We start from the raw sequence: 26842 nt of genomic DNA on the forward strand, positions 1-26842 counted from the left end.
CAATCCAACTAGAGGGAGACCAACAAAACCCATAGAAGAGTGTTCTACCTACACAAGGAAAAGGAAGCTGCCTGATACCACAAAAGCTATGGCCACGACTCATCTTTCAGAAACACTGGCTATTAAATATAAAAATGACGAAGAAAACGTGAAGTCTTATATAACAGAAGCAGTTGCGGTAGCAAGTCCAGTGCGACTGATGAGGATCAAAAACAGCATTCCCACACCACCAAATGCGCTACCTAGGAAATACACTCCCGAAAAAGCTTTGGCGCTCTTTATAGATCTCGGTTTAACGAAGAAAAAATATACTATATTGCGTAAGTCATTATTGCAACGTAATATCGATATTTTACCTGGATACAAAAAAATTATTCAAGCCGAGAAAGAAGCAGTTCCTCCAAGTCCCAAAATAACTGAAGTATTAGCTGAAATTGAGCTAGAAAACCTAATGGGTCATACGTCTACACGACGCCTTCAAAGTTTTACTGAAGAAAAGTTGAAATCACTGCCAAAGGAGATAACATTGATAACTAAGTGGAGCTACGATGGATCATAAGGAAAAAGCGCATATAAACAAAGAATAAATGTAGACGATGAAACAATTACATATAGTAATATGTTTATGGCTTTTATTGTTCCATTACGACTAAAAGATGAAGCTTCAGAATATTGGAAAAATCCACGTCCGTCATCAACTATATTGTGCCTCCCGATATTATTTAAATAAGAGAAGGAGTCTTCGGAACTCATAAAAGCTACAGTGAGTGATATAATAAATCAAATTGCCAAATTAGAACCAACAATAATTGAAATTGAAGAGGGGAATATTATTACAATTTTGGCAGTTATTGATTACGTGACTACTTAGATACAACTTTTTATCATAAGTGGACAGTGCCACGCTATCTTATCAAAATCATTAGTTTATCTTATTTAATGCTTAACTACGTCATTATAAGACAAATCTCATTTTATTTTTTTTATTTTTTACTAAAAACATTTTGGTTTTGCATTTTTCTAAAAATTTTCGACTTTGACGAATTTTTTTGAAGCACCCTGTATCTGTGACAATATGAGCTTTCACACAATAAAACTTTAAATAATTAGCTTTCATTGGTTCAAAAGTTATGATTTTTGCAAAGAAAATACTCAAAAGGCGCCACTCTGCGACGATGGCGGAAACGTTAAGGAATAAAACAGTTTTTTCAGCTTCATAGCGTGCATATTTTGACTAAAAAATTACTACCCAAAAGTACTTCCTTCTTTTACTAGATAATAAGTAAACCTATTATATTCTAAAAATGTTATTAAAAATGCTAAAAGCATTTATTCTCTTGAATCATATATATCTGTTAATCTTCTATGGGATAGACTATGACCACCAGTAGAGCAATCGAAAATGCAGGCACAAACCATTACATCCAGCTGCGAGTGGTACACCAAACAGTGATGGTATGGTGTCTTACCGATGTTGGTTTAGAAAAAAATTCAAACTTAAACGCAATGAAATGCGATAATATTTTAATGTCAACAATTGTTAAAACCACTATAAACTAATGCAATTCCAATGTGCGCACCATTGCCTGTGACGCTATTCCTGATATTCATCTTGGCTCTCATTCAGTTGTAATGTCGCGACTGGCTAAGTTGAATGGTGCGGGTAAGCTCTAGTATAATAAGATTGTCAACTATAAATTCCGCGAACGCTAACAGAGTTTCTGTCTGTAGCTTGCAACTTTATGGTTAGCATCTGATAGAGAAAGAACGGTAGCAAAAGATGAATGGCCCCTGGAGACAACGGAGTGCGCAAAAGAAAAAAGATATTCAATCACAAGGTACCAAACTACGTAAGGTTGTATTTCAAACAGAAAACACAAATAAATTTGAAAATAAATATTTTATGAATGTTTGTTTACAAGTAAAAAGATTACTAAAAGTTAGGTAAGCACTTGTTGTGTGTTTGGACACAAAAAAATTACACTGGTTTACAGCCAAAATGCACCAGAGACGCCATTATGAAATTCCTATGTAAAATCACCCCCCGGTTTCGAAAATCAACAATTGGGTCCACTTAATCATATATATCTCAAGAACGAATTGAGCAATTCCACACAACTCTCTTTGCTACGCCCTGCAGATTAAAAGATAACGAACAATCATTACGGATTTTTTCCATTTTTCTTTTGTAAAAATATAAAAAAAATTGTACTTTGCGAGGAAGGATCTCGAAAAAGTTTTATTTTTTTGCAGATTGGTTTTTTTCTCTCAAGCTCTCTTTTATTAAAAGAAAAATAAGCTTTCGTTCAATAAAATCGATGGACTAATACAAAAGTTATAAGCATTTATGTAAATATTCCCATTTGATACTTAAGTACCCTACTGGTACATATGTATGTGTTAGTATTCGTATATGGCATGAACAAATGTAAATACATATTGTAAAGAATTTACTGCAAATCCTCTTAATTGCAACCTTCTGCTAAGTTTGAATCACTAAACTATTGAATAAATAACTCCAATATTTAATAATGCAAAATGGCCTTTATTCAAGTTCTTTACAATAGCACTACAACTGATTTTCAAAATAATACTGCTATTGCTTGACAGATAGCGTGCTTAATCGAAACTGACTGTAGCGCCTCTACTGGTATCGCCTTTTATACTGTTTGGTTTACTCGATGACATTTCTAGGCGGTTCTGTTCCAGAACCTACTAGTTGGTTATCTGCTATAAGTTTCTCAGCTATAACTACAGATGCACAATTTTTATAGCTTCTCTCACAGCTCATGAGCGTGTGTTTGTGAGCAACACTTCCACAATTACTCCGCTGCGTGTACGTACATATGTGTAGACATAATGATTGAATTATTGATGTGCATAAAGTCACGGCTTAGCATCGACTTAGATATGGCAGTACCCCTTAGTATTGCTAATATTCGTAACAATATTTTTATTTCTTGAAATAATTGTCAGATAGACATTTAGAGATAGGCATTACAAATGGCCATTGTAAATACATTCGCACGAAAATTGATATACGTTCATATAAACATACTCTCCAGAAATCGTGAAGCTGAAGTGAGCTGAAGATGTGACTAGCTACTCCGTTGGCTAGACCACACATTTATAACAAAAACATAAAGCGCAATCTTGCAAACTCTTCCATAAAAAATCTTAGACAAAGTGTGTATTATGTGTATGAATATATTGTGTGTTTGGAGCAAATCAGCCAACAAATGGAAGAGCTTATCCTACGCACAATCAACGAACCACACATTTGCTCTGCTACACGATTCTTGCCCTTTGACAACCAATATTTGCATACACATATGTATTTACATAAATATTGAATGCGGGACCATCTATTGCATCATATATTTATATAAATTTACACTCACGCATACAAGCAATGTCTCTTTGGGACACGTTTCACCCTTTCGCATTGAATATTGAATAATTTCCATTGTGTATAAACCATTTAGCAGCAATTGAAGTGCGAGAAATTCTCTTCGGAAGCAACTGTTTGGCCCTGGTTTCAACCCCTTAATGTAAGACACACTGAAGGTCCGTGGAACATCAGAACATCGGGGAAAATACAAGGTATGGTGAATGTTGTTCATTGGCACTTATAAAAAATTGCCCTTTATTTGCATATGTAAATCGATTACAAAAAATTCTTGCATATAATATGACAGTTTATAACCAGAAAGTAGAAAAAAAAAAAAACAAAGAAAAAGCTTAAATTTAAAACGTTTGGCTTAACGTGCGGACTGTGTGAGAGACTTGGCCACTGAACGTAAGCATAACTGCCCATGATTATAGTTGTTGGTTAAAGCGCGGGCTCGTAAAAAATTTGTTCCAGACTAAGTAAACTTGATAAAATTTATAAGGACTCTTTAAATATATGTCTGTTATAGATATACTAATGAGAAGAAAATCAGTCTTGAGCTTGCAGGGACAACCGAGTCAATTGTGGGCACTAGGCGATGCCCTCAAGGGAATGTAATCTGTTGTGGACCTTGTCATGGATTTGACACACAAGTCAATCCTAGGTATACTGCATTACAGGGCTGCACGAGCAAATAAACCGTCCTAGTGCCTGATACCCGGAGAAAAAACTATCCATGCCAGAATCATCCCTTAGGTGCGCCAAAATCAGACTTCCAATGGAAGAAAAATACCTAGGGACAACACCGAACAGAACATGGAATGCTCAGCTAGATTCTACCTTAAACAACGCAACAAGAGTTTTCTTCGCCTGCACTCGACTCTATGGCAAAACATGGGGGACATATCCCAAAGTGGTTTACTGGGCATTTAACAGTGTTGAAATGTCATCACATATATATGCTTCCTTTGTTTTGTGGCCAAAGACCACGCAAAGAACAGCAAAAGCAATGCACTTAGTTCTTTTGGTGTTCCTATTTTAATAGAGAAAAAGGCAACACCTGTATATTAAGACTTCAAAATATCTCCGAGCGAAAAAGCAGAAACCTGACAGGGGATATAAAAGTAACCCCTTACTGCAACTACGTGATGCAAGACCCCCACGCTTAGAATCTCACGGAATGTTAAGGTGTCTATTGTGGACAAAACTTTTTCAAAAAGATGGAAGCCATATACTGACCGTTATTCAGACGTCTGGTGGACGGATGGATCTAAATTTTATGACGGAAAACAGGAGCTGTCATCTTTAGGCCTAACCTCAAGAAGTTGTTACCAATGGTATGCTACTCAACGCCTTTTCTGGCGGAAATCTATGCAATAGAAGTTAACGGTAGATATTATCTACTAAGGGATTTATCTTCGAGAGATATCCACATTGGGTGCCTGAAATCTTACACAATTACCTCGAAGCTAGTGGATGAATATATAGGGAGCCGAAGCAAGATTTCGTGAAGATGGGTTCCCGGACATCAGGGACATAAAAATAATAAACATACAGATTACCTAGCCAAGCAGGGTGCTATTGCAGCATTCTATAGTCCGGAACCCTACTGTGAGCTCCCAAAGGCACACACTAGGGAAACCGTAAATAACTGGGGAACAAAAGAATTCAATACTTGATTGAATTTCCTGGGCAAAGACAGGATTAATTGCTTGCTAGCCAGACCCGTGCGCATCTGGCGCAACAAAGTATAAAAGTCTCATATCAAATATCAACAGAAATCAGCTGTTCTATCAATCAATCATCTATCAATAAAAACTTACATGCGCTTGCGCTGCCATCTGGCGAATGTTAGCAAACTGCCGGTAATGCAGTGTTAGTTCTAATAAAATATTCACAATAGCGCCGTAGTGCAAATAGATTTTTTTGTGTTTATTTTTAACATATTATTTTAATAAAATATAGCTTAATAAAAGCACTACGACCAACAATTCTCAAAGCTCGCTTATAGAACGAATCTCCATCTTTACAACCAAAACTTTATTTATAGAGCTGGATTAGAAACAACAGTGCAAAAAGGACCGGCACATAAAAAAGCAATTAGAAGTAATATATAAAATAGTCCCAACAAAGAGAATATCTGCCAAAGTCATTAATATTATCGGATAGGGCATACGAACTCTCTCTGTAGTCTACGATATCACTCAAGTAAGTTAAATTTTTCACACGCACACATTTGTCACTTTTGTTAGCTAGAGGATGAAACGCTGTTTCACATTCTCTGTAATACTGGAATTGCCCCTCGAACCACCTTTATAAAGACAAATACCCTGAATTCGCAGAAGAGGAAAGCACTCCCCCTAGGGAGACGCGCATCACTCTAGCTCACTACGATCTAGATACTGTAGCAGGTTAAACTCTTACCTATCCAGAATCAACCCCGAATTACATAATGTATGTTCTGCTTGCAACGAGTCCCCACACCAACCATCTCTTTAATTGCAATGTGGAGCCAACGCCTCTAACACGCCTCTCACTTTGGTCCACCCCTGTTGAAACTGCAAATTTTCTTGGACTCCACTTAGAGGATATCGATGAAAATTGGTGAGTGGTCGAACTTATTGGATCGGGGGAAGCACTGCTACAACAACAACAGGAACTCTCCGATTTAGGTGGCGAAAATCTTAAATTCTTCTCTGTATGGAGTAAAAAGCCTGGAGGGTTACTTAAAAAAATAAATGTAAGGCGCGATAACCTCCGAAGAGATCTAAGGCCGAGCTTCTCTTCCAATTTGCGTCGTGCTCCTCTTGATTTTCCCTACAAATTGCCCGGACGGGACCTACATGATTTATGCCGACTCCGAACGGCATCTGCAAGGCAGATGAGTTTTCACTGAGAGCTTTTCATGGCAGAAATACATTCGGAGCGCTTGCCAGTCACTGCCGAGGGGCGACCCCGCTTAGAAAAATTTTCTTCTAATTGAAAAACCTTATTTCTAAAATTTGGATGTTGCTTTGCCGGAAGTTGAACCCAGGGCAGGGGTACTTAAATACTTTAAAAAAGCCTCCAAATACAGTAAAGGCTGAAAGGTCAAGCACAATAGATCTAAATAAAAATCGCAGTACGTCGAGGCCCCGACCGGATCGGACTAAAAAATCAACGTTGGCTTGAGATGACACGTGGCTTCTATTGTCAAACTTAAACGGGAGCGCTTCACTATCGTAGTTGGAAAGTAAAAAAAAAAAACATATTTCGAGTCGTAACTTAAAAATCTCAGCACGGCTTCCCACACTTTTTTTATGACTTATTCTGCATCAAATAAACATTAAAGCTTGGTTGTGTATGCATCAATGGGTGGGGGGATAAAACAAATATGTACGGTTTGTTAAAGCAATTTGTATTGCAATCACATTTGTTGTAGTGTTTTAAAAAACCATAAGAATAAATATTAAGCGCATGGAAAAAATTTACATAAATCTTCAGTACTAACCTTAAAAAGGCGTAGCGTCATGCTGACCACAAAATCTGCCATCGGTAGGAGTTCGGCTTTGAATGAGCTGCTATGTAACAAATGTCCTTTAAATATGGAGATGTAAATTTGTTCCAAAGATTCATCATTGGGAAAGACAATATTAAAGACTGCAAACATGGATATAAATCGCGGATCCACTTCGTTACGACCACCTCCAGCACAACCCATAGCCGCATAGAAAGTGAGATCTTTGAATTTTTTCCAATTTAAATCCTTGCCACGATCATACATTCCGCCACGTTCGAAGAGCAGCTTAAGTAAGGCAATTGGTTGTTGAGTACCATATCTGAAATTTGAAAGTAACGTTTGAGGTTAAAATGGCTAAATAAGAATGAGCTCACAAAACTAAGAGGCCTCAACCCCAGCGGGTTAGGGTGCTTAGAATATACCCGCGGTAGGCATGCCTGTCATAAGAGCTGACTAAAATACCAAATTGATTCAAGAGGGTGTGTAGCACAACCCTCTCAAAGGGTTAACAGTACAATATATAGCTTCTCCAACACAATTGTCAACCTCACCTGTCCGTGGCGAATCCCGTTTCATTAACAGCCGAGGCTCTGGCAACCCCGACGCCATGGTGGATCTAGAGGGTGGCTTTATGGCCTAAAAGGTTTCATTTGGTCATACCAAATCGTTCCCGAGATGGTCGGGCTAGTACCCTTAAGGTGCTTGTTACCAGAACGTACCGGATCTGCATCCGGCAAAGGACCATCAACATCAATAACACTCACCAAGGCCTTCGGGGAGTGTCCTTATCGCTAAAACAACAACAACATCCTTATGTGACATTATATATTTATCTTTGACATAGGGTTGGTGTCCTACCGACGTATGGTTGTACTCGAAGACTGTGTGCAAGATCAGGTTTTCTCGGGTTCTAGATCAAAAACACCTAAGCACAGAAAGTATTTTTTTATGCTCAAAAAATGCTTTTCTTTAAAGACGCAGAATATCGACAGTTTTTGGGAAAAACGCCCTACCTCAACACAAATTTCACAGGTTTCAGCTGACATAGGATGTTTTTGAAAAAATCCTGTGCTATGTCTATGTTTGTGTATTACTTTGAAATGGAGTCAAAAGCAGGGAACAGGAAATTTTGTACCTGCATTTTCAAGGTACCGTAGTATTTGCAAGATATCTTAAAGGCCCAACTAAGATATAAAACCACTCACGGAAAAAGGTAAAACTAACAGCCAGAGCAGCCCAGGGTTCGGTGCTAGGTCCCAATCTCTGGGATATTACTTACGACAATCTTTTTCGATTGGACATGACAGAGGCACATTCCCGTCGCTTTTGCAAATAACATTGTAGCTATGATAGCAGCACCAAGCAGAGAGCTGAAGCTATACCAGGTCATGCGTAACGTGAAAAGGTGGTTGACTGATAGCAATCACCAGCTAGTAATGGCAGAAACGGATATCGCGATTTTCACCAAGAGGTGGATTCCAACTATAAGGAATATGACGACTGGGGACCAACCGCTAAAAACACGCATTTCAACGAAGCTGGGCAGCTTGCATCAGCCTTGGATTTTATACTCTTGTACGGTGGACAAATCTGGGCAGATGCAGTGAAATATCGGAAGCACTGTATCGGCTGAAGCTGCCCTGGTCTTTGCGGGAACCATACCGATATATCTTCGCGCTGCAGAAAGAAAAGCAATATACGACAGCGGAGAAGCAAGTAGAGCTGCTGTAAACATAACTGTTGCAAAGAGGGGTGGAGCAACAGCACCTTAGGAAAGTAGACCAGAAACTTATTCATGAGTTGAATGCATGGCTGAGACGACCACACGGACGACTTTTATATGGCTTTGTTTTTAATCGGACATGGTTACTTACATAAATATCTGCTCAAAGTGGGCATGGTTGAAAACCCGAACTGCCTGTACTATGGAAAATTATATATACGCTACACCTTATTCGAATGCAAACACTTGGCCGCACAGCGATGGCTGGTAAGAGAGATAATTGGTGAGCTATTCCCGAGCAGTGCCATCAATAACAATACCGCTCAGCACATACATATTTGAGGCATATATTTCGCAGCAAAGGATAATATGAATGCCTAGTCCATTAGCTTGAGAGTAGCCATAGAGCTACCGCAACCGAATTAATGCTGAACATGGTCCCTGGTACGGGAAATTGCACGAACCATGGGAGGCTAGATTTTGGGGGGAACGCCTTTAAAGAGATAGGGTGTCTCGCAGTGAGGCTTAAATATGCCGATCAGTATATAAAGCACAAAAAAATCCAGTCGAAACGATATGCCTCAGTAAATTTGTCCTCAAAATAGCAGCAATCAAAGTTATTAAATTTTTTTGTTAATAACCATAGTCAAATAAGCAGCCTTTATACGCAATAGTCGATATTTTTTTTAGAATACCAAATACTACAAGCGAATATCTATAACCTTGGCATACATCAAACCATTTAACGCATACGCAGTTGACCTAAAAACTCATTAAGTAAGCAAAACATGTAAAAGGCAAAGAGGACACTCATAATGTGTCCAATATGTTGATCAAATGAAAAAGTTCTATTAAACTTACTCATCCACTTGTGGCATATTCATGTCATCTATAAAACAGGCAATTTTCTTGCCTATCGGCGGTCCAAATGTATCCTTTGTACGTTTTTCCACAGCTGCCTCGAGTGTGCGTTGTACATCCATAGATGATGTGCGCGATGAAAAATTAATATTCAATATGATCTGGAATAAGGGAATAAAAAAAGTTTGTATGTATGTGTATATATACATATGTATGTAGAAAATATGTTATGTAATAAATGTTGTCAACGAATATGCAATGAGTATAAGGAGTATAAGTTTAGTGGGCTCATAAACAAGCATAAAAGTTCAAAGCACAAATACCATATAAATGCTATTACAACGATAACAACAACAAAATGTGGCAAATAAAATGGCATGCCACTAAGTCTCTTTGTAAGTAAGTAGCAATGTTCTATTTTAATATTAGCTCACCTACATATCTACCTACATTAGACAGTTCGAGAAAGAATTTTTGCGTTTTCTTCTTGAAACCATTTTTTTATGGTGCTGAAAACTGCTTGCTTAATTATAATGCTCTGATGTCAATATTCGGGACGTCCTAGTCAATCAAATTGTTTTTCGGCGTTGTAGTGTTATCAGTATGGGTTTAATAAAAGCCGATAACAAATAGATAGCAAATCAATGTTTCTCGTTAACGAATCGCAACATTTTCTATAACAAACCAATAGCTTATCGATAACCTGCCGATAAATTATCGATGACGTTCTTTACGAACGGGAGCGACAGCACTTCGACTCAAAAACTATGGATGGATTTTGCAATTTTTTTCTTGATGGAAGTGCAGACTTTTCTGGTTTAAAAATAAAACCAAGAACTGCGTTTTCATTTTCACGAATACCGGTGTAATCCAAATTTTAAACCAAACGTAGTTGGGAGAAGGGATGACACTGCAGGAGAAACTTTGCACATCAAAATCCAATTGCTGCACTGTATGCCTTTCTGCACATTCCACCTTTAGAGATGGTGGAAAAAGTGCTTCGGGGCAGCTTGAGCGCAAACCATATGGCAATATTAGTAAGCGCCATAAGTTGCTGGACGAGCAGACAACTAGATTCAGTACCAGCTCTTAGTAGGGGACCTTAAAATAAAAAAAAAAAGGTGGATGATTGGCGCAAGGATGCCTAAATGGCGGACGAGACGATACACGTGGACGCAGATGGTTCCAAAGGAGTTTAAAGAGCATGGTCTGCAGCATACTACGCTGATCCGACAATAAACAGATCACACAAGCTGCCACATCACTGTAGCATTTTTCAGGCGGAAGTAGTAGCGCAAAGCAGAAGAAACACTGGAACAAAATAGCTTAAGCTGCAGCTGCGTCTGCTTTTATAGTGACATCCAAGCGGCAATTAAGGCAATGATCTCGCATAGCACAGAATCTTAAAGTATTGGAGTGCGAGTCTCAATCTTGCCTTGTCAAAACGATAATTTTCCTAATATTTTACTTCTTTTCGGAGTTGAAGGGGCCAACATAGCAGATTTAAAATCTAGATAATTTAAATTCGCACTGAAAAACCGTACCTTATTTATTTAATTTCGTGCTATTAAAAAATGAGGGAAGAAGAGAAGGAGAGAATTTTGAATAATATTTTATGTAAAATTCTCGTGTCACAGGTTTTGTGGTTCAACTCCTTCGAAATGGCTTGAAGTTATGCAGCTAGGCCAAAGTTTGGGAGAAAAACGTCTGTGGGCCTCCTAGATTCCACGTAAAAATTTCAAAATATTTAAATAAATGTCAATTTTTTGTCTTAATTTTGTGTCCGATCGCTGTCTTGTAGTGATTATGCCAACTTCTGAGAGGAATATCACTCTATCAAGACTACCATTTCGAAAACGCCGTATCTCAGAAAACCTATGAATTACGCCCAATTTCACAATTTGTTTCGAAAGCGCCCTATCTTAGAACTCAGTTGAAGAATGCCATATCTCAGATATTGTTCAAAAATGCACTAACTGGACTCAAACTCAATACATTTTGACATAAGCTGGGGTGTTTATGAAAAAGGTTCTCGGATAGGGCATTCTTCAACTGAATTCTGAAATAGGGCGTTTTTGAAACGGCAGCCGAGGTAGGGTGATAATTCACTCAGCGGTCGATGTGTTGCCGATATTTCGTTGTTTCTAAATTGTTAGTTTTCATGACTCTGTATTAAAGTGGATTGTTCAGGGTGAGTCTATGTTAGATACAAAAATATTCAGTATTCTGGAATGTAGAGCTGTGTGAAAACGCTTTCGGAAGAAAAATTTTTTTTTTTTTTACTGAAACGGTTTAATGAATGCTCATACATAGGTCAAGCGACTTTGTTGCTAATACCAGTTAAAACCAAATACATTACGAGTGCGTCGCTCAAATGGCTTAGGCAATGGCAGCGTTGACGATTAATACAGGGTGCGTAGTATTTGATAGTGTTGGTCATAGGGGTAGGGATAAGAATTCTCCAAAATATGATTTCAGAGGTTCACCTACTTCGTGAATCGATTATATCGCCTTTTGTATAGATAAGCTTACTTTTTCAGAGATGATTGCTTATCGAAACTTTTGAGCCAGTTGTTGTTGCACAAACCCACAGACGAAATGTGATCCAAAACCTCTAATGCAAGTTCAAGGAAACTGACAGCTTACAAAGGGTGGGCCATAGGAAGTCTGCTGGTTGATGAATTGGTTTCATAGAACAATTGAAAAAATTGAAGAACGTACATCAAATTTGCTGAGGTTCATTCTGGATAAGCGAGATTAAGACCTGTTATAATATTGTAACAAATTTTGTGCAATTCTGCTTATTTGCAACTTTCTACTAACGTTCGAATCACTAAACTGTTGAATAAATAACTCCACTATTCAATAATGCAAAATGGCCTTTATTAAGGTACTTCACAATAACACTTATACTTCGCAACTGATAGCTTCCTTAAATCAAACAGATTGTCGTGCCTCCACTGTTGCTGCTTTTATACTATGCAGTTTCCTCGTTGACATATTTCTAGGCGCTTCTATTTCCAGAACTTACTAGTTAGTTATCAGCTATACAATTACTCAGCTGTAACTACAGGTGCACGATTTTATAGCTTCCCTCATAGCCCATGCGCTTGTATTTGTGAGTGATACTTGCATAATTATTGCATACTTTCGGGAGTATCTCAGATATATGCATGTGGTTGTGCGTTGCTTCTCCGCTGCGTGAACGTACATACATATGTGTAGATATAATGATCGATTCGTTTATGTAGATACAAGTGAATATCTGCTTTATTATTGTTGTGACTTCATTTACTTAGCATCAGACTAGTGATGTGAGTATCACTTAGTGTCACTAATATTCGTCACAATATAAAGAACGAAGTGGAACCGCATGAATGCCTATCTACGTGTATCAGCGTTCTCTACTGCTGTACGTGGATATATGACTCTAATTAAGCCGTTTTTCGGGCAGAAGCTGACAAAGGAGCTTCCCGACTATGTATAGCTGGAGTTGAGGTTTAGCTGATGCCTCTTCGCATTTAATAAATGCGATGAACGGTTATACATAAGGTAATAAATCTATTGTTTTCTTTTGCACCCTGTACATACGTAGTTAATAAAGTCCTTCAACTAAACAAATCCATCGATGTTGGTCATATTCAAAGCCATTTGCATGCTACTCAATGAATATTGGTCTAGCTATATATGTATGCGTGTAAAAGGCTACCTTTATTCGCACCCAATTTACCAAACGCCTCCGACTCCTAAAGAAATTTCATAATGCCTTACGTCTGCTATGGATTACCACTAGTCATTTAGTAAGCCCGGACCACATCAAGGACTTATTTACGAACTGTAAAAAAAATGCGATCAATGGTAAGTATGTAGAAGGGGCTGCCACCAAACGGCGTCACACTTTAGTCAAGTGAATAACTCTAGTTTTTATCTTATCACCTAGAAGGATAAATGGGGTTATAATATCTTTCCCGAGACTATGAATATCGATAAAACTCCATAGAACCTTCGTGGAGTGTCTTCGGCGCTACAGAACGAAAAAAACAAGTAAGGAATGTTAAGTTCAGGTGTAACCGAACATTACATACTCAGTTGAGAGCTATGGTGACAACATAAGGGAAAATAACCAAGTAGGAAAATGAACCGAGAGAAACCCTGGAATGTGTTTGTATGACATGTGTATCAAACGAAAGGCATTAAAGAGTATTTTATGAGGGAGTGGGCCATAGTTCTATAGGTGGACGCCATTTAGGGATATAGCCATAAAGGTGGATCAGGGTTGACTCTAGAATGCCTTTGTACGATATGGGTATCAAATGAAAGGTGTTAATGAGTATTTTAAAAGGGAGTGGGCCTTAGTTCTATAGGTGGACGCCGTTTCGAGATATCGCCATAAAGGTGGGCCAGGGGTGACTCTAGAATTCGTTTGTGCAATATGGGTATCAAACGAAAGGAGTTAATGAGTATTTTAAGAGGGAGTGGGCCTTAGTTCTATAGGTGGACGCATTTTCGAGGTATCGCAATAAAGGTGGACCAGGGGTGACTCTAGACTTTGTTTGTACGATATGGGTATCAAATGAAAGGTGTTAATGAGTATTTTTAAAAGGGAGTGGGAATTCGTTTTATAGATGTTCGCCTTTTCGAGATATCGCCATAAAGGTGGACCAGAGGTGACTTTAGAATTTGTTTGTATGATATGGGTATCAAATGAAAGGTGTCAATGATTATTTTAAAAGGGCGTGGGCTTAATTCTATAGGTGGACCCCTTTTCGAGATATCGCCATAAAGGTGGACCAGGGGTGACTCTAGACTTTGTTTGTACGATATGGGTATCAAATGAAAGGTGTTAATGAGTATTTTTAAAAGGGAGTGGGCCTTCGTTTTATAGGTGTTCGCCTTTTCGAGATATCGCTATAAAGGTGGACCAGGGGTGATTTTAGAATTTGTTTGTATGACATGGGTATCAAATGAAAGGTGTCAATGATTATTTTAAAAGGGCGTGGGGCTTAGTTCTATAGGTGGACCCCTTTTCGAGATATCGCCATAAAGGTGGACCAGGGGTGACTCTAGAATTCGTTTGTGCAATATGGGTATCAAACGAAAGGAGTTAATGAGTATTTTAAGAGGGAGTGGGCCTTAGTTCTATAGGTGGACGCCTTTTCGAGATATCGCCATAAAGATGGACCAAGTGTGACTCTAGAATGCGTTTGTACGATATGGGTATCAAATGAAAGGTGTTAATGAGTATTTTAAAAGGGAGTAATCCTTAGTTCCATAGGTGGACGCCGTTTCGAGATATCGCCATAACGGTGGGCCAGGGGTGACTCTAGAATTCGTTTGTGCAATATGGGTATCAAACGAAAGGAGTTAATGAGTATTTTAAGAGGGAGTGGGCCTTTCTGGACCAGGGGTAACTCTAGACTTTGTTTGTACGATATGGGTATCAAATGAAAGGTGTTAATAAGTATTTTTAAAAGGGAGTGGGCCTTCGTTCTATAGGTGTTCGCCTTTTCGAAATATCGCCATAAAGGTGGACCAGGGGTGACTCTAGAATGAGTTTGTACGATATGGGTATCAAATTAAAGGTATTAATGAGAGTTTTAAAAGGGAGTGGTGGTAGTTGTATATGTGAAGGCGTTTTCCAGATATCGGCCAAAATGTGGACCAGGGTGACCCAGAACATCATCTGTTGGATACCGCTAATTTATTTATATATGTAATACCTGCCAAGATTTTAAGGGTTTTTTATTTCGCCCTGCAGAACTTTTTCATTTTCTTCTACTTAATATGGTAGGTGTCACAACCATTTTATAAAGTTTTTTCTAAAGTTATATTTCGCGTCAATAAAACAATCCAATTACCTTACCATATTTCATCCCTTTTTTCGTATTTGGTATAGAATTACGAAATTTTTTTCATTTTTCGTAATTTTCGATATCTAAAAAGTGGGCGTGGTCATAGTCGGATTTCGTTCATTTTTCAAACCAAGATAAAGTGAGTTCAGATAAGTACGTGAACTGAGTTTAGTAAAGATATATCGATTTTTGCTCAAGTTATCGTGTTAACGGCCATGCGGAAGGACAGACGGACGACTGTGTATAAAAACTGGGCGTGACATCAACCGATTTTGCCCATTTTCACAGAAAACAGTTAACGCCATAAAATCTATGCCCCTACCAAATTTCAAAAGGATTGGTTAATTTTTGTTCGACTTATGGCGTTAAAAGTATCCTAGACAAATTAAATGAAAAAGGGCGGAGCCACGCCCATTTTGAAATTTTATTTTATTTTTGTATTTTGTTGCACCATGTCATTACTGGAGTTGAATGTTGACATAATTTACTTATATACTGTAAAGATATTAAATTTTTTGTTAAAATTTTACTTTAAAAAAAATTTTTTTTTAAAAGTGGGCGTGGTCCTTCTCCGATTTTGCAAATTTTTATTAGGCGTACATATAGTAATAGGAGTAACGTCCCTGCCAAATTTCATCATGATATCTTCAACGAATGCCAAATTACAGCTTGCAAAATTTTTAAATTATCTTCTTTTAAAAGTGGGAGGTGCCACGCCCGTTGTCCAAAATTTTACCAATTTTCTATTCTGCGTTATAAGTGCAACTTATCTACCAAGTTTCGTCGCTTTATCTGTCTTTGGTAATGAATTATCGCACTTTTTCTGTTTTACGAAATTTTCGATATCGAAAAAGTGGGCGTGGTTATAGTCCGATATCGTTCATTTTAAATAGCGATCTGAGATGAGTGCTCAGGAACCTACGTACCAAATTTCATCAAGATACCTCAAAATTTACTCAAGTTATCGTGTTAACGGACGGACGGACGGACGGACGGACGGACGGACGGACATGGCTCAATCAAATTTTTTTTCGATCCTGATTATTTTGATATATGGAAGTCTATATCTATCTCGATTCCTTTATATATGTACAACCAACCGTTATCCAATCAAACTTAATATACTCTGTGAGCTCTGCTCAACTGAGTATAAAAATATGGAAAGGCTCCGGCTCATGGCGCATATCGTGCAGTCATACACGTAAGTAACAAAAGTAGCTACTTCTAGTGGTGAAGGAAGCTTCGATATACGTATTACTGCAGATCAATTAAAAAACTCGAGGTCTATTTTTAAAAAGTGAAAGCGCAACGGAGGGGGTGCTGAAAAAAACAAAAAATAATGGGCGCGTTTTATCTCCGAGGAAATCTAGGTCGAAGATCTCTTCCAATTTGAGCCGCGTTCATTTTAAATTTTTCCTACAGGTGGGGCGAGACCTACATGTTTTTTTCGGACTCCGAATGGAAGCTTGAAGGTAGGCGAATTTTCTCTCAAAAGCTTTTATTGGCATAAATACAATCGGGAAACATTCATTGCCGGGGGGCGAGCGCCACTTACAGAAATTGTGTATACATTTCATTAAATTGAAATGGTATATTAAGTCTGTCAAGACGCTTGAAAATGTAAGTCCTTAAAGAAGCAGAGATGGCTGCGACTCTGGTCGCCCAAATAGCTATTTGAAGCCGTTCTGATGCCATATAACTCGTCTAAAACCTACGGAATGTTACGGTCAATGTATTACAACCTGCCAGAGTTGTTGATAAAATTAAGAATATTCGGGATTGCTATCACAGCCATCAACCTTAGTCGGGCTCTAGCTAGAGCTGGACATTTACACATAAAGTTTTCAACTGTCTCCTTGGAATTTGGGTCTTTGCAGCTTCTGCAGTAGTCGTTATACGGAATGCCCATCTTTTCCGCATGCGTACCTACTGCCCAATGACCGGTACAGACTGCTATCAGTTTGCGTGTGTTGGCCCTGGATTTGTTTAGAAGACTTCTCGTCCTCCTTCCATCACAGTTTGGCCAAATGGATTTTGATATTGCACAGGGGGTGATGCTATTCCACTTTGTTTGTGCTTTCTTCAAGTAGAAGCTTTGGATATTCCCCTTGGCTACTGCTAAAAGTATGGCTACTTCGACACTGGTTATTTCTTCGCTCATCTCCGATGAGCCCCTGCGTGCCAGCTCGTTGGCCTTCTCGTTACCCACTATCCCCCTATGACCCGGGACACAGATAACGCATAGTTATAGATTGGTGGATAACTGGGATATGAGTCGCTTACAAGCCCACACTAATTTTGAGTTAATGTGTGGCGAGGAAAGCGCTTTTATCGCTGCTTGGCTATCCGATAGGATGCAAACTTCACCAGCTACATTCAAACCCTCCAGTGATTTGCAGGCTAGCCAAATCGCGAAGATTTCTGCTTGAAACACGCTGCAGTGCGATGGCAGTCTGAATGACGCAGCAAATCTAGGGACTCAGAGTAGACTCCGGCCCCCACTCCCGATTCCATCTTAGCGCCGTCAGTGTAGATTTGGATGTCGTCGACCCTTATTCCCGGGTTTCTCCTCCACTCGTTCCTGCTTTGAATGGCGGTATTACAACCGTACTCAAACTTCAGTTTGCGAGGGTAGTAATATGTCGCGGTACTACATGTACCATCCGGAAGTTTATTTAGGATACTACTATGCCCTTGCTGAGTATCCTTCCAACACCCAAACTCTATGAGTCTCAGTGCGGTTTGTGACGATGTACAAAGTGTATGCAAGTAGGTCGGAAGCTGGTGCAAAATGGGGTCTAAAACAACTGTGGGGCAAGTGCGTCCGGCCCCTATGGCCCAACACACGCAGTGCGCTGGACTTTTTGCAGGTTGGTGAGATTGTAGCTCTTACTTAGAGCTTCCCACCAGACTATGGAACCATAGGTAAGCACCGGTCGCACCACCGCCTCGTACATCCAAAGTACCATGCTTGACCCGAGTCCCCGTTTCCCCATTGATTTGCAGGCATAGAAGGCGATGCAGGCCTTCCGTACCCGCTCTTCGATGCATACTTTCCAATTCAACTTGCAGTCAATTGTTAGTCCCAGATACTTGGTACTCGATGACAGGGTTAGTTGCTGGCCATTTAAGAATGGTAGTCCGAAGGCAGGTTGTTTGTACGTGAAGAGAAGCAGGTCCGCCTTGTCGGGATTTAACCTAAGGCAACATCCCTGTGCACACCTGCTGAGTTTAGCCAAAGCCCTTTCCATGATTTCGCTCATTACGGAGGGAAAAGGACCAGAGACCAAGATCGCCACGTCGTCGGCATACGCCACGATCTTAACCCCCCCTGCGTTAAGTTTCCTTTGGATTTCATTTATGGTGATCAACCAAAGCAAAGGTGAAAGCACCCCACCCTGTGGTGTGCCTCTGCATACCTGCTTGCCAACACTAGCTCCGCCTAGCTCTGCTGTTATTTCGTGGTTGCGAAGCAGGGTTGAAATCCAAAGCCGTAGTGGTTCTTCAACCCCTGCCCTACCGAGGGCAGCCTCCATCGCTTCAGCTCTTACATTGTTAAACGCACCTTCCACATCAACAAACGCAGCCAGAGTGAACTGCTTGAGATGAAGGGACTTCGAACTACCTCATGTAGCGCGGTTTCTGTGGATTTCCCTCTCAGGTACGCGTGCTGTACAGTGGAAAGTGGAGCCTCACCTATGTATATCTAGTGGCCTTTCGAATGTTTTCAGAACAAAGGACGGGAGTCCGGCCGAAAGTCTTTGAGGCATCTGCCGGCCTTAGGGATAAAAACCTCCCTTGTTTTCGTCCACGAGACCGGAATGTGTTTGAGACGAATGGATGCCTCGACGATCTCCTTTAGTTCCTTAGCCAAATATTTCTGAGTCTTCTGCAGCATAATATGTAGAATACCATCCACGCCCGGTGATTTATATGGAGAGAAGCTATCTATTGCCCAGGCAATTTTCTTCTCCGCTAAAAGGTTGTATATGAGGCCAACAGGTACTTCCTGCTGTGCCGTCTTTGTATCGCGTACCCTCCCCCGATCCTGCCCATTTGACATCGGCGCGCTTGACAAATGTCTTGTTTGAATGACTCTTGGCAAGAATCTTTCCCAGCCTAGCTGAGTCCTTCGTTGACTCAATCGACTCGCAGTGTTCTCGCCAGTCAGACTCTGACTTCTGAATTTCACCTCGTATAACAGCTGTTATACTAAATTTCTCAAAAAAAGAATTCAGCCCTTCAAATAAGGGAAAAGAGTGGACCACGAACACATTTGTACTTTTTCAATTTGCTGAACGCGTTAACAAAAAAAAAAAAAAAATAAAATTTCGAAATGAAGAATTTCCAACTTCGAAAGCCGATATCTATTTTTTGGAGGCTAACTTCGAAAAACGGAGATAGTACTTTTTTACTTAAGCCTCAATCTCTACAAAAAAAAGGTTTTGTCCAATGCCCAGAAAAAAAGTTGATTTTTTCGCATAGTGTTGTTATTTTAAATACGAAACAACAAGTTTGACTCACTTACTTACTTCGACTTCCCCCATTTATGATATTTGGCATATCTTTATTAACTTTTCAATGCAAACCCTAATAATAATTTTCCCTCCAAAAATATCATGAGTTTCAGGTCTAAGTATAATAAGAATCAGGTAAAATGACAGATGCAATAAATATTGAAAGTACTATAACTTCTTTGTTTATTATTTTAGTAATATGGTTTAAAAGCAACATTTTCTTGAATTTTTAAGTACTTTTGTTTGATAACGAAAAAAGGATACTTTAGGGGGGGGGGGGGGGGGGGGGGGGGTACAACTTTGTTAGCTGACCTAATTATGTGAAAACGACTTCATAGCTTACAGGGACGGAAATGGGAAGTCAAGGCCAAAATAATGACATATCAATTTTAAAAATCGGACGTCAAATAACCAAGTTACAACGAAAAAACCTTTTCGGCTGTATTTCGAAGGATCAAAAAAACATTTTTTTTCCGAAACCCTCTCAACATTATCTTTAAATTTCGGGGCGGACATTAGCAACTTTTTTTTTCGACCCAGTCTACTATAAAATCGCTTTTTCAGAAAAGAGGTTTTTTGTCATATCCTCCTCAATTTGTTAGATAGAAGCTTCAAATATCACAAAATGCTTACGTATGCGTTAAATATTGTTCAGATAAAGTTTCGCGTGACAATTACCGATCTATATCTTATTTATTTCATGTTTATCGAAAATTTCGCTAATGTACCTCCCTTTCTCTAAATATTACATATCTTATACAGCCGAATGTTACGATATAACGAATGGAATGGAATTATTGCTCAGCCCCATGAAAGGTATGAAGTCCTAGGCACAGCGGAAGACAGTCACGCTTTTACTTGTTTCTAATTGAAAAAAGTTTTTTCTATGGAGCATGCTACCCCACACTACGGCGGCCGTTCGGAAAGTAGCACTTAACAAGAGGCTAATATATGTACATAATAAATGCCCTATTTGTCCCTTTTACCACAAAATGTTCCTCGGAAAGTAGAGAATCTGCAGAAAATGTACATGGTGATCGTGGAGCACACAACTTGTAAAATTTTAGAATGGGAAAAACTTTCCAATCTAGAATCAGCCCTCCACAAAAGACCCAGAAGTAGTTTAAGCACGCAATGCGTTCCTCTGAGGCCTTATCTAACATCATCGAAAATTAATGAATTTGGTTTAAGATAGAAAAATGAACTCGTTTGCCATCGTTTGGAAGTGTCCCCTATCTTATGGCAAATTGGGTTGCAGTATTTTTGTGTTCATATGCTGTGTGTGTATGATGCACTTAAACTTTTTACTCACATTTGTATCTGCATTTAGATTACGTAAGTATTGTGAAATCATAGCAGTTTTTGATGTTCCTGCTTCGCCTACCAGCAGCACCGGCCGTTTAATCTATCGATGGCGATGATGACAGTACATAACAACAACATAGGTCAGTTGAGCAGCAAGAGTTGGTATTCATGCAAAGAAATAAGCAAATATTAATAAATTCTCTATGGGATTTGAAAGGATTGATGTTCATTGAACCGGTGTGATCGGCTCACAGGAAGCCAAAAGAAATATTTCCTGTATAGACAGTGATTATATGTAGGTAGGTAAAATATAGAAAATGTAATTAAAATAAGTATTTGTATATATATATACAAATAAAAGACAATTTAAACCAATTTAACTGAGCATATATGTATGTTAGGCCGGGTTGATTTGTGGGGAGGCAAAAAATCGCCCATTGCTCTGTGAAAATCATATTCTAGGGATCAAAAGAAAAAAGAAACTTTGCCGAAGGAACCATACCTCTAAAATGAATTCTGATGTCCCCCCCCCCCCCCCCCCCCCCCCTTTGGGTCGTAGCGCAAATTTTGAAAAATACCACTTTGAAATGCCTATGTTTTTTCTTTTTGGAGTTTATTTTTCTCTTTAGAAATTTATTTAGTCAGAACATATGTAAATGAAAAAATGAATTTAACTTAGTAATAGAAAAGAAATTAAAAAAAAAAATTTCAGAAATTAGCGTTTTTACAACCCCCTTTTAAAACCAAGGCATCAGTGTGATGCATTTGCATGTCGTAAACATAACTGTGTGGGTTTTTTTATTCAACCGTTTTAAAAAATGAAGGTATCGCTGTGACACAATTGCAGATCGTAAAATTGCTTGTGTTGTCTTTATTAAGCCACCACAAGACACAGCAGGTAGAATTGAAATTGCCCCTACCCAAAAGTTCGACCCAAAAGGGGGGGGGGGGACATCAGAATTCGTTTTAGAGGTATGGTTCCTTTGGCAAAGTTTCTTATTTTGATCCCTAGAATACGATTTTCACAGAGCAATGAGCGATTTTTAAATCGACCCGCCCTAATGTATGTACATATTTTCATAGGAATATTACCTCACTCATCATTCCCAATGTTCGATTCGTGCGTGTACTGTCAACGGTTGGCACAAGGATTTCGCTAAACTTCATTTCTGGATCATGTACATACTCGGGCACCACCCATTCCCAGGCGATCCAACATGCTCTATCACGACTATAGAAATAGTCATAGAGCGTGGGTTTACTATTGGGTAGTTGCCCTCCCATTGCTGGTGTTTCCGGTGAGTCTGTAACGGCTGGAAAGCCAGCGATACGTTTCATAAATTCATCATAAATTGGTTTGTCACGTTCGATGAGTGTTGCACCCAAAGAGTTGTAGACGCACTGGTCATATGAAATGATAACGAAAATGGTGTTAAATCTAGCAAGAAAAGTTTAAAATTTTTAGAGCAATAGACTTTCTTGGCTATTTTATCTTAAACACAACAGCAGACTCAGACTCGAAGGCACAATTTGAATTTGGATAAGATAGTTACTAGGGTGGAGTGAATTTATTTTTTTTCGAAATCGCTTTTAGCAGATTTCCAGAAAGTTGCCTTTCTAGAACAGAAATAAGGTTGACAATTTTTATTTCACTCATCGTATGTTTAGAGGTGCCCCAACGCAACTAAACTTGAAATAGACGGTAGGTAAAATTTTTTCTTTTTTTTTGTCATTGATTTACTTTCGCTTGTTGTTATTGTGCTCATTGATTTCAAAGCCTACTTATTTTCATAGCCTAATATGTGCCTGTAAAACTCTTACTTATACACTTGATTAGAAACAGGGCCGGATTAACCCTCAACGAGGCCCTAGGCTACCATCAATTTGGGGACCCTTTTACATGTTCATTCCCTTATTTTTTCGATTAAAAAATACAAACTTATATTTTTCATAACAATTTTATTGTCACAATGTAATGATATCTATAAAATTACTATCTACATTTTAAACATGTCGTTTTCTACATATATTTTCGGCAAATTCAACAATTATATCATCAATATCGATTTTGCTCAATAAATCTGACTCAATGCAAAGTATACCTAACATCTCGAGTCGCTCTTGTCGCTTTTTAGCTCTTTCAGCAGCTTTGATTCTTTTTAATTGCGAGAAGGATCGTTCGGCAGAACAATTTGTGCTCATTAATGTTAAAAAAACTTGAAGAGCTATTTCTGTGTAGGAAATACATCGACGAATTGATCTTTAATTAGAATCTTATACAAATGACTATGAGTTTTCTGTGCATCACTGTATCTAGAGTTCACGTAACTTTGGAATTGTTTCGCTTCAATGAAAATTTCTTCGAAATCTCTAGAATAAAAACGAACTAAGCTATTTATAGCTTCGGGGAGGTCTCCATCACTTGGAGAAAAGTTGATGAGAAATGAAAATCTCTCTGAAACTTCGGTATATATTTCGCACGTCGTTTGATTTCACTGTGAAGATTGTCGATGATTTCGAGGAAACGTTTTGTCCTAAAATCATCGCGAGGCGAAAATTCTACTTCTGGAGCATTTTCGTCATTAGGTTGGTTTTTTCTACGATGAGTACGTTTTACGATTTCTGTATAACGTACAAGAGGTAATAACTGCTTAGTTTTTTCCTCAGAAATCAGTTTGAAAGCGTGGTTACTTTTGTGAAGTACGCGATATTGACGTATAATTGTACTAGTCCCAAAGTAGACTAAATAAATACCATATTACAATACTGAATATTGGAGTTATTTACTCAACATTTCAGCGATACGAAAATATCAGGAAATTCCCAAATTCATTACAATACATTCATTAATTTTCATCCATCATTAATCATTCATCATTCTAGCTGAAATTTCCTCTTGAAGGCTTTACACCCTCTGTTCCAAAAATAACCAAAATTTTTCAAAATAAAAACAACCAGTGTACATTTTGAGATAATTCGTTTTCATTATTTAATATACTCTCCTTTAACTTCGATACACTTATTTGCATGCTCATACAATTTGCCAAATGAGTCGGAAATTTCCTACCTTGTCTAGTTCGTCGGTCTTGCCTTTTGAATTCGGTCAATTGAGATTTATTTATTTGAGTAAAATTTATTTTCAGTTCTGATTATATTTTTCTTTCACTCTATAGAATTTTATGTTTGTAAGAAAATTTAAGAAGTATTTTTCATTTTTCTGGGGCCCCAGGCAACTGCCTATTCTGCCTACTTGTTAATCCGGCCCTGATTAGAAACATACTATTATGAGCTTTGTAAAATCGCGGTTATGTTGCTCAATTTCTTGGGGCTGAGGGCACCAAAACGCCATCCAACGAAAATAATATTTGGTGGTTTTGGTGAACTCTTATAAAGACAACTTTTCATTGCCAGGCCATTACAAAAAAAAAAAAAAAAAAAAAAAAATCCATAGGGTATTACTCCACCCTAATAGTTACACCGGTCTATAAAAGAAAAAAAGTGGCCTAATTTGGCCAAACCAGAATTTTCCAGGCATAAATTTAATGATTTAGAGTTTTCTCTGTCATCAATTATGACTTGCTCGAAGAAGTTTCGTCTAAACTGATAAGGAGAAATCATTATTCATAATTTTTGAGAGGATCTTACTAAATATATTTTAGGTTGCGGCAAAGGCAGCCCACCCTCCTCTCATTTAAATATTGCTCATGGATACTGAATTCCGACTGGCCTGAGCGAAGTTTTTCAATGTTTTTTTGTATTCCAGGACACTTTCTTATGAAGCACTGTTTGAGATTATTGCCTTAATCGACGCCTGACTATCTATATATATATATTGACGGGACAGTTTAGTTTAAGCACATCCCCTACAGAATTTATGCTGTTTTCTTCACGGATGTAACTTCCGCCTGAAAGACGCTCCAGTAATATGGCAGCCTGTGTGAACTTTTTATTACTGGATCGACACAGTAAACAGCAGACACGACCCCTTTCGTTAATTCGGAACCATCGGTATACACGCGTATAGCACGTTCTGCCCATTCTTCACCCTGGCGCCAATCATCCATTCAATTATTGCCCCCAGAAGCTCAGCACGGGACCATATATTTCGTTTGCCCGATATTATATGGCGCTACAATGCTGCGGCCATACGGTCTGCACTCAAGCTGCCCCGAGGCCTTAAGCCTTATTGCAGTGGCTAACGCAATATTTTTGGTCATTAGGTCCATAGGCGGGGTGTGCAGAATGATGTGCAATACTAATGTCGGACCCCCTACAACCATCTATCTACGATGACTGCTATATATTTTTTGCTACATTTTTCTCGTAGGGTTATCCCTATTAGCTAAGGCTTCGATCAAATAGGGACCTTATATTTCTTAGTAAAGAGTTTAGGTCGGGTTTTTCGGCGTTGGGCTGATGCCCTGTTATGTACATCCTGAATGCCTGAACCAAAATGGATCTGATTGTTGGTAGGCATATGCCGCTTACGACGACTGAAACATCATCTGCATATGCCGTAAGTTTGACGGGTTCTCCGTCGAAACGCCTAAGAAATTGGTTGATAACCAGCGACCACAGCATTGGTGACAAAACCCCACCTTGCAGCGTTTCTATGTTTACAGATTTTGTGGCCTTAGGTCTCCATTGCGGCGTAATCGTTCTGCAGCTCAACATAGGACCGATCTAATTTGTTAAGGCCGGATGAACTTAAATATAAGTCTTGGTAAAATGTTTGAGAAGTGACACACTTGCGATTGTTGCCCGAACAAAATACATCACGTGCTTTTATTTTTAATTTTGGTGCAGACCGCTTATTTCAGTGGAGGCATTTGTAGTTTTAGTTAGGGGTGTGGCTGTTTGTGATCCGAAGCAGTGTAGCGCCTAATCAATTTTGCGATAGTTGCTCAGATATAACCATACTCACTCATTGAGAACATCGGTAGGTATTAGTGCTCTTGAGTTGGATGTCTTTAATGGCCTGATATACAAATTTCCATAGCCTTGTAGCAAAAAATTTGCCTGATGGGTATAGTGAAGTGTTCTCTGATGGAAAGTCCACTGCCATTACAAGATGATGTTAGGGAGACATCAAAAGACATTACATCTTGCTCAGCGCTAACACTACTGTGCTCTGTCTAAATCTTGCAACCTGACTCAAAATTGGCGAGCTAATCGCTGAAGACATCTCGTTTATCGATGGTCTATTAACAAAGCTTTTGGTACACAAGAGTTATACTTACCTGTATAAATCCGCACTCTATAGAGTCCTGGTCATAAATAATAGCTTCTGGAGTTTCAGTGATATCAGCAACATTCGAATACATTGGCAATAAAGCATCATACATAAAACAAAATTGTACAACCATATTTAATTCTGTTTGCGGAATGACCATTTTTAAAGGGTTGCCCTGTGAAGTGCCATCTACGCCTTCCAATATGAAAGCGATCGATTGAACGATTATTTTTTCGTAAAAATCCTGATTCAATTAAAAGAAAATTATAGTATGATATTTAAAATGAATTTTATATTAAACGGAGTCACAATTACATTTAATATTTCGTGCTCGCCCTTTGGTCGCGTCAAAAGCCATCGCTGCCAATATGGAGCGTAACGAAGATTTTTTGGATCCACATAAACCATGCCAGCGCGTGACACAGTGGCAGGTGATGCGTACCATAAGTTACCGACCTGAA

The 26842-nt window shown here is 38.7% G+C and overlaps 1 protein-coding gene across 1 annotated transcript in view; it reads right to left on the reverse strand.

Moving 5' to 3' along the window:
* Nucleotides 1-26842, reverse strand: part of Dhc98D (Dynein heavy chain at 89D) — a 322849-nt gene that overhangs the window by 118772 nt on the left and 177235 nt on the right. The window contains exons 32-37 of the mRNA XM_067773518.1: nucleotides 26697-26837; nucleotides 26389-26625; nucleotides 22241-22549; nucleotides 21156-21248; nucleotides 9475-9635; nucleotides 6882-7209 (exon numbers count right to left, since the gene is read on the reverse strand). Coding sequence (XP_067629619.1) covers nucleotides 6882-7209; nucleotides 9475-9635; nucleotides 21156-21248; nucleotides 22241-22549; nucleotides 26389-26625; nucleotides 26697-26837 — 1269 coding nt within the window. The remainder of the gene's footprint in view (nucleotides 1-6881; nucleotides 7210-9474; nucleotides 9636-21155; nucleotides 21249-22240; nucleotides 22550-26388; nucleotides 26626-26696; nucleotides 26838-26842) is intronic.

The sequence above is a fragment of the Eurosta solidaginis genome, chromosome 1, assembly GCF_040869045.1.
Source record: "Eurosta solidaginis isolate ZX-2024a chromosome 1, ASM4086904v1, whole genome shotgun sequence".
In the NCBI taxonomy this organism is placed as follows: domain Eukaryota; kingdom Metazoa; phylum Arthropoda; class Insecta; order Diptera; family Tephritidae; genus Eurosta; species Eurosta solidaginis.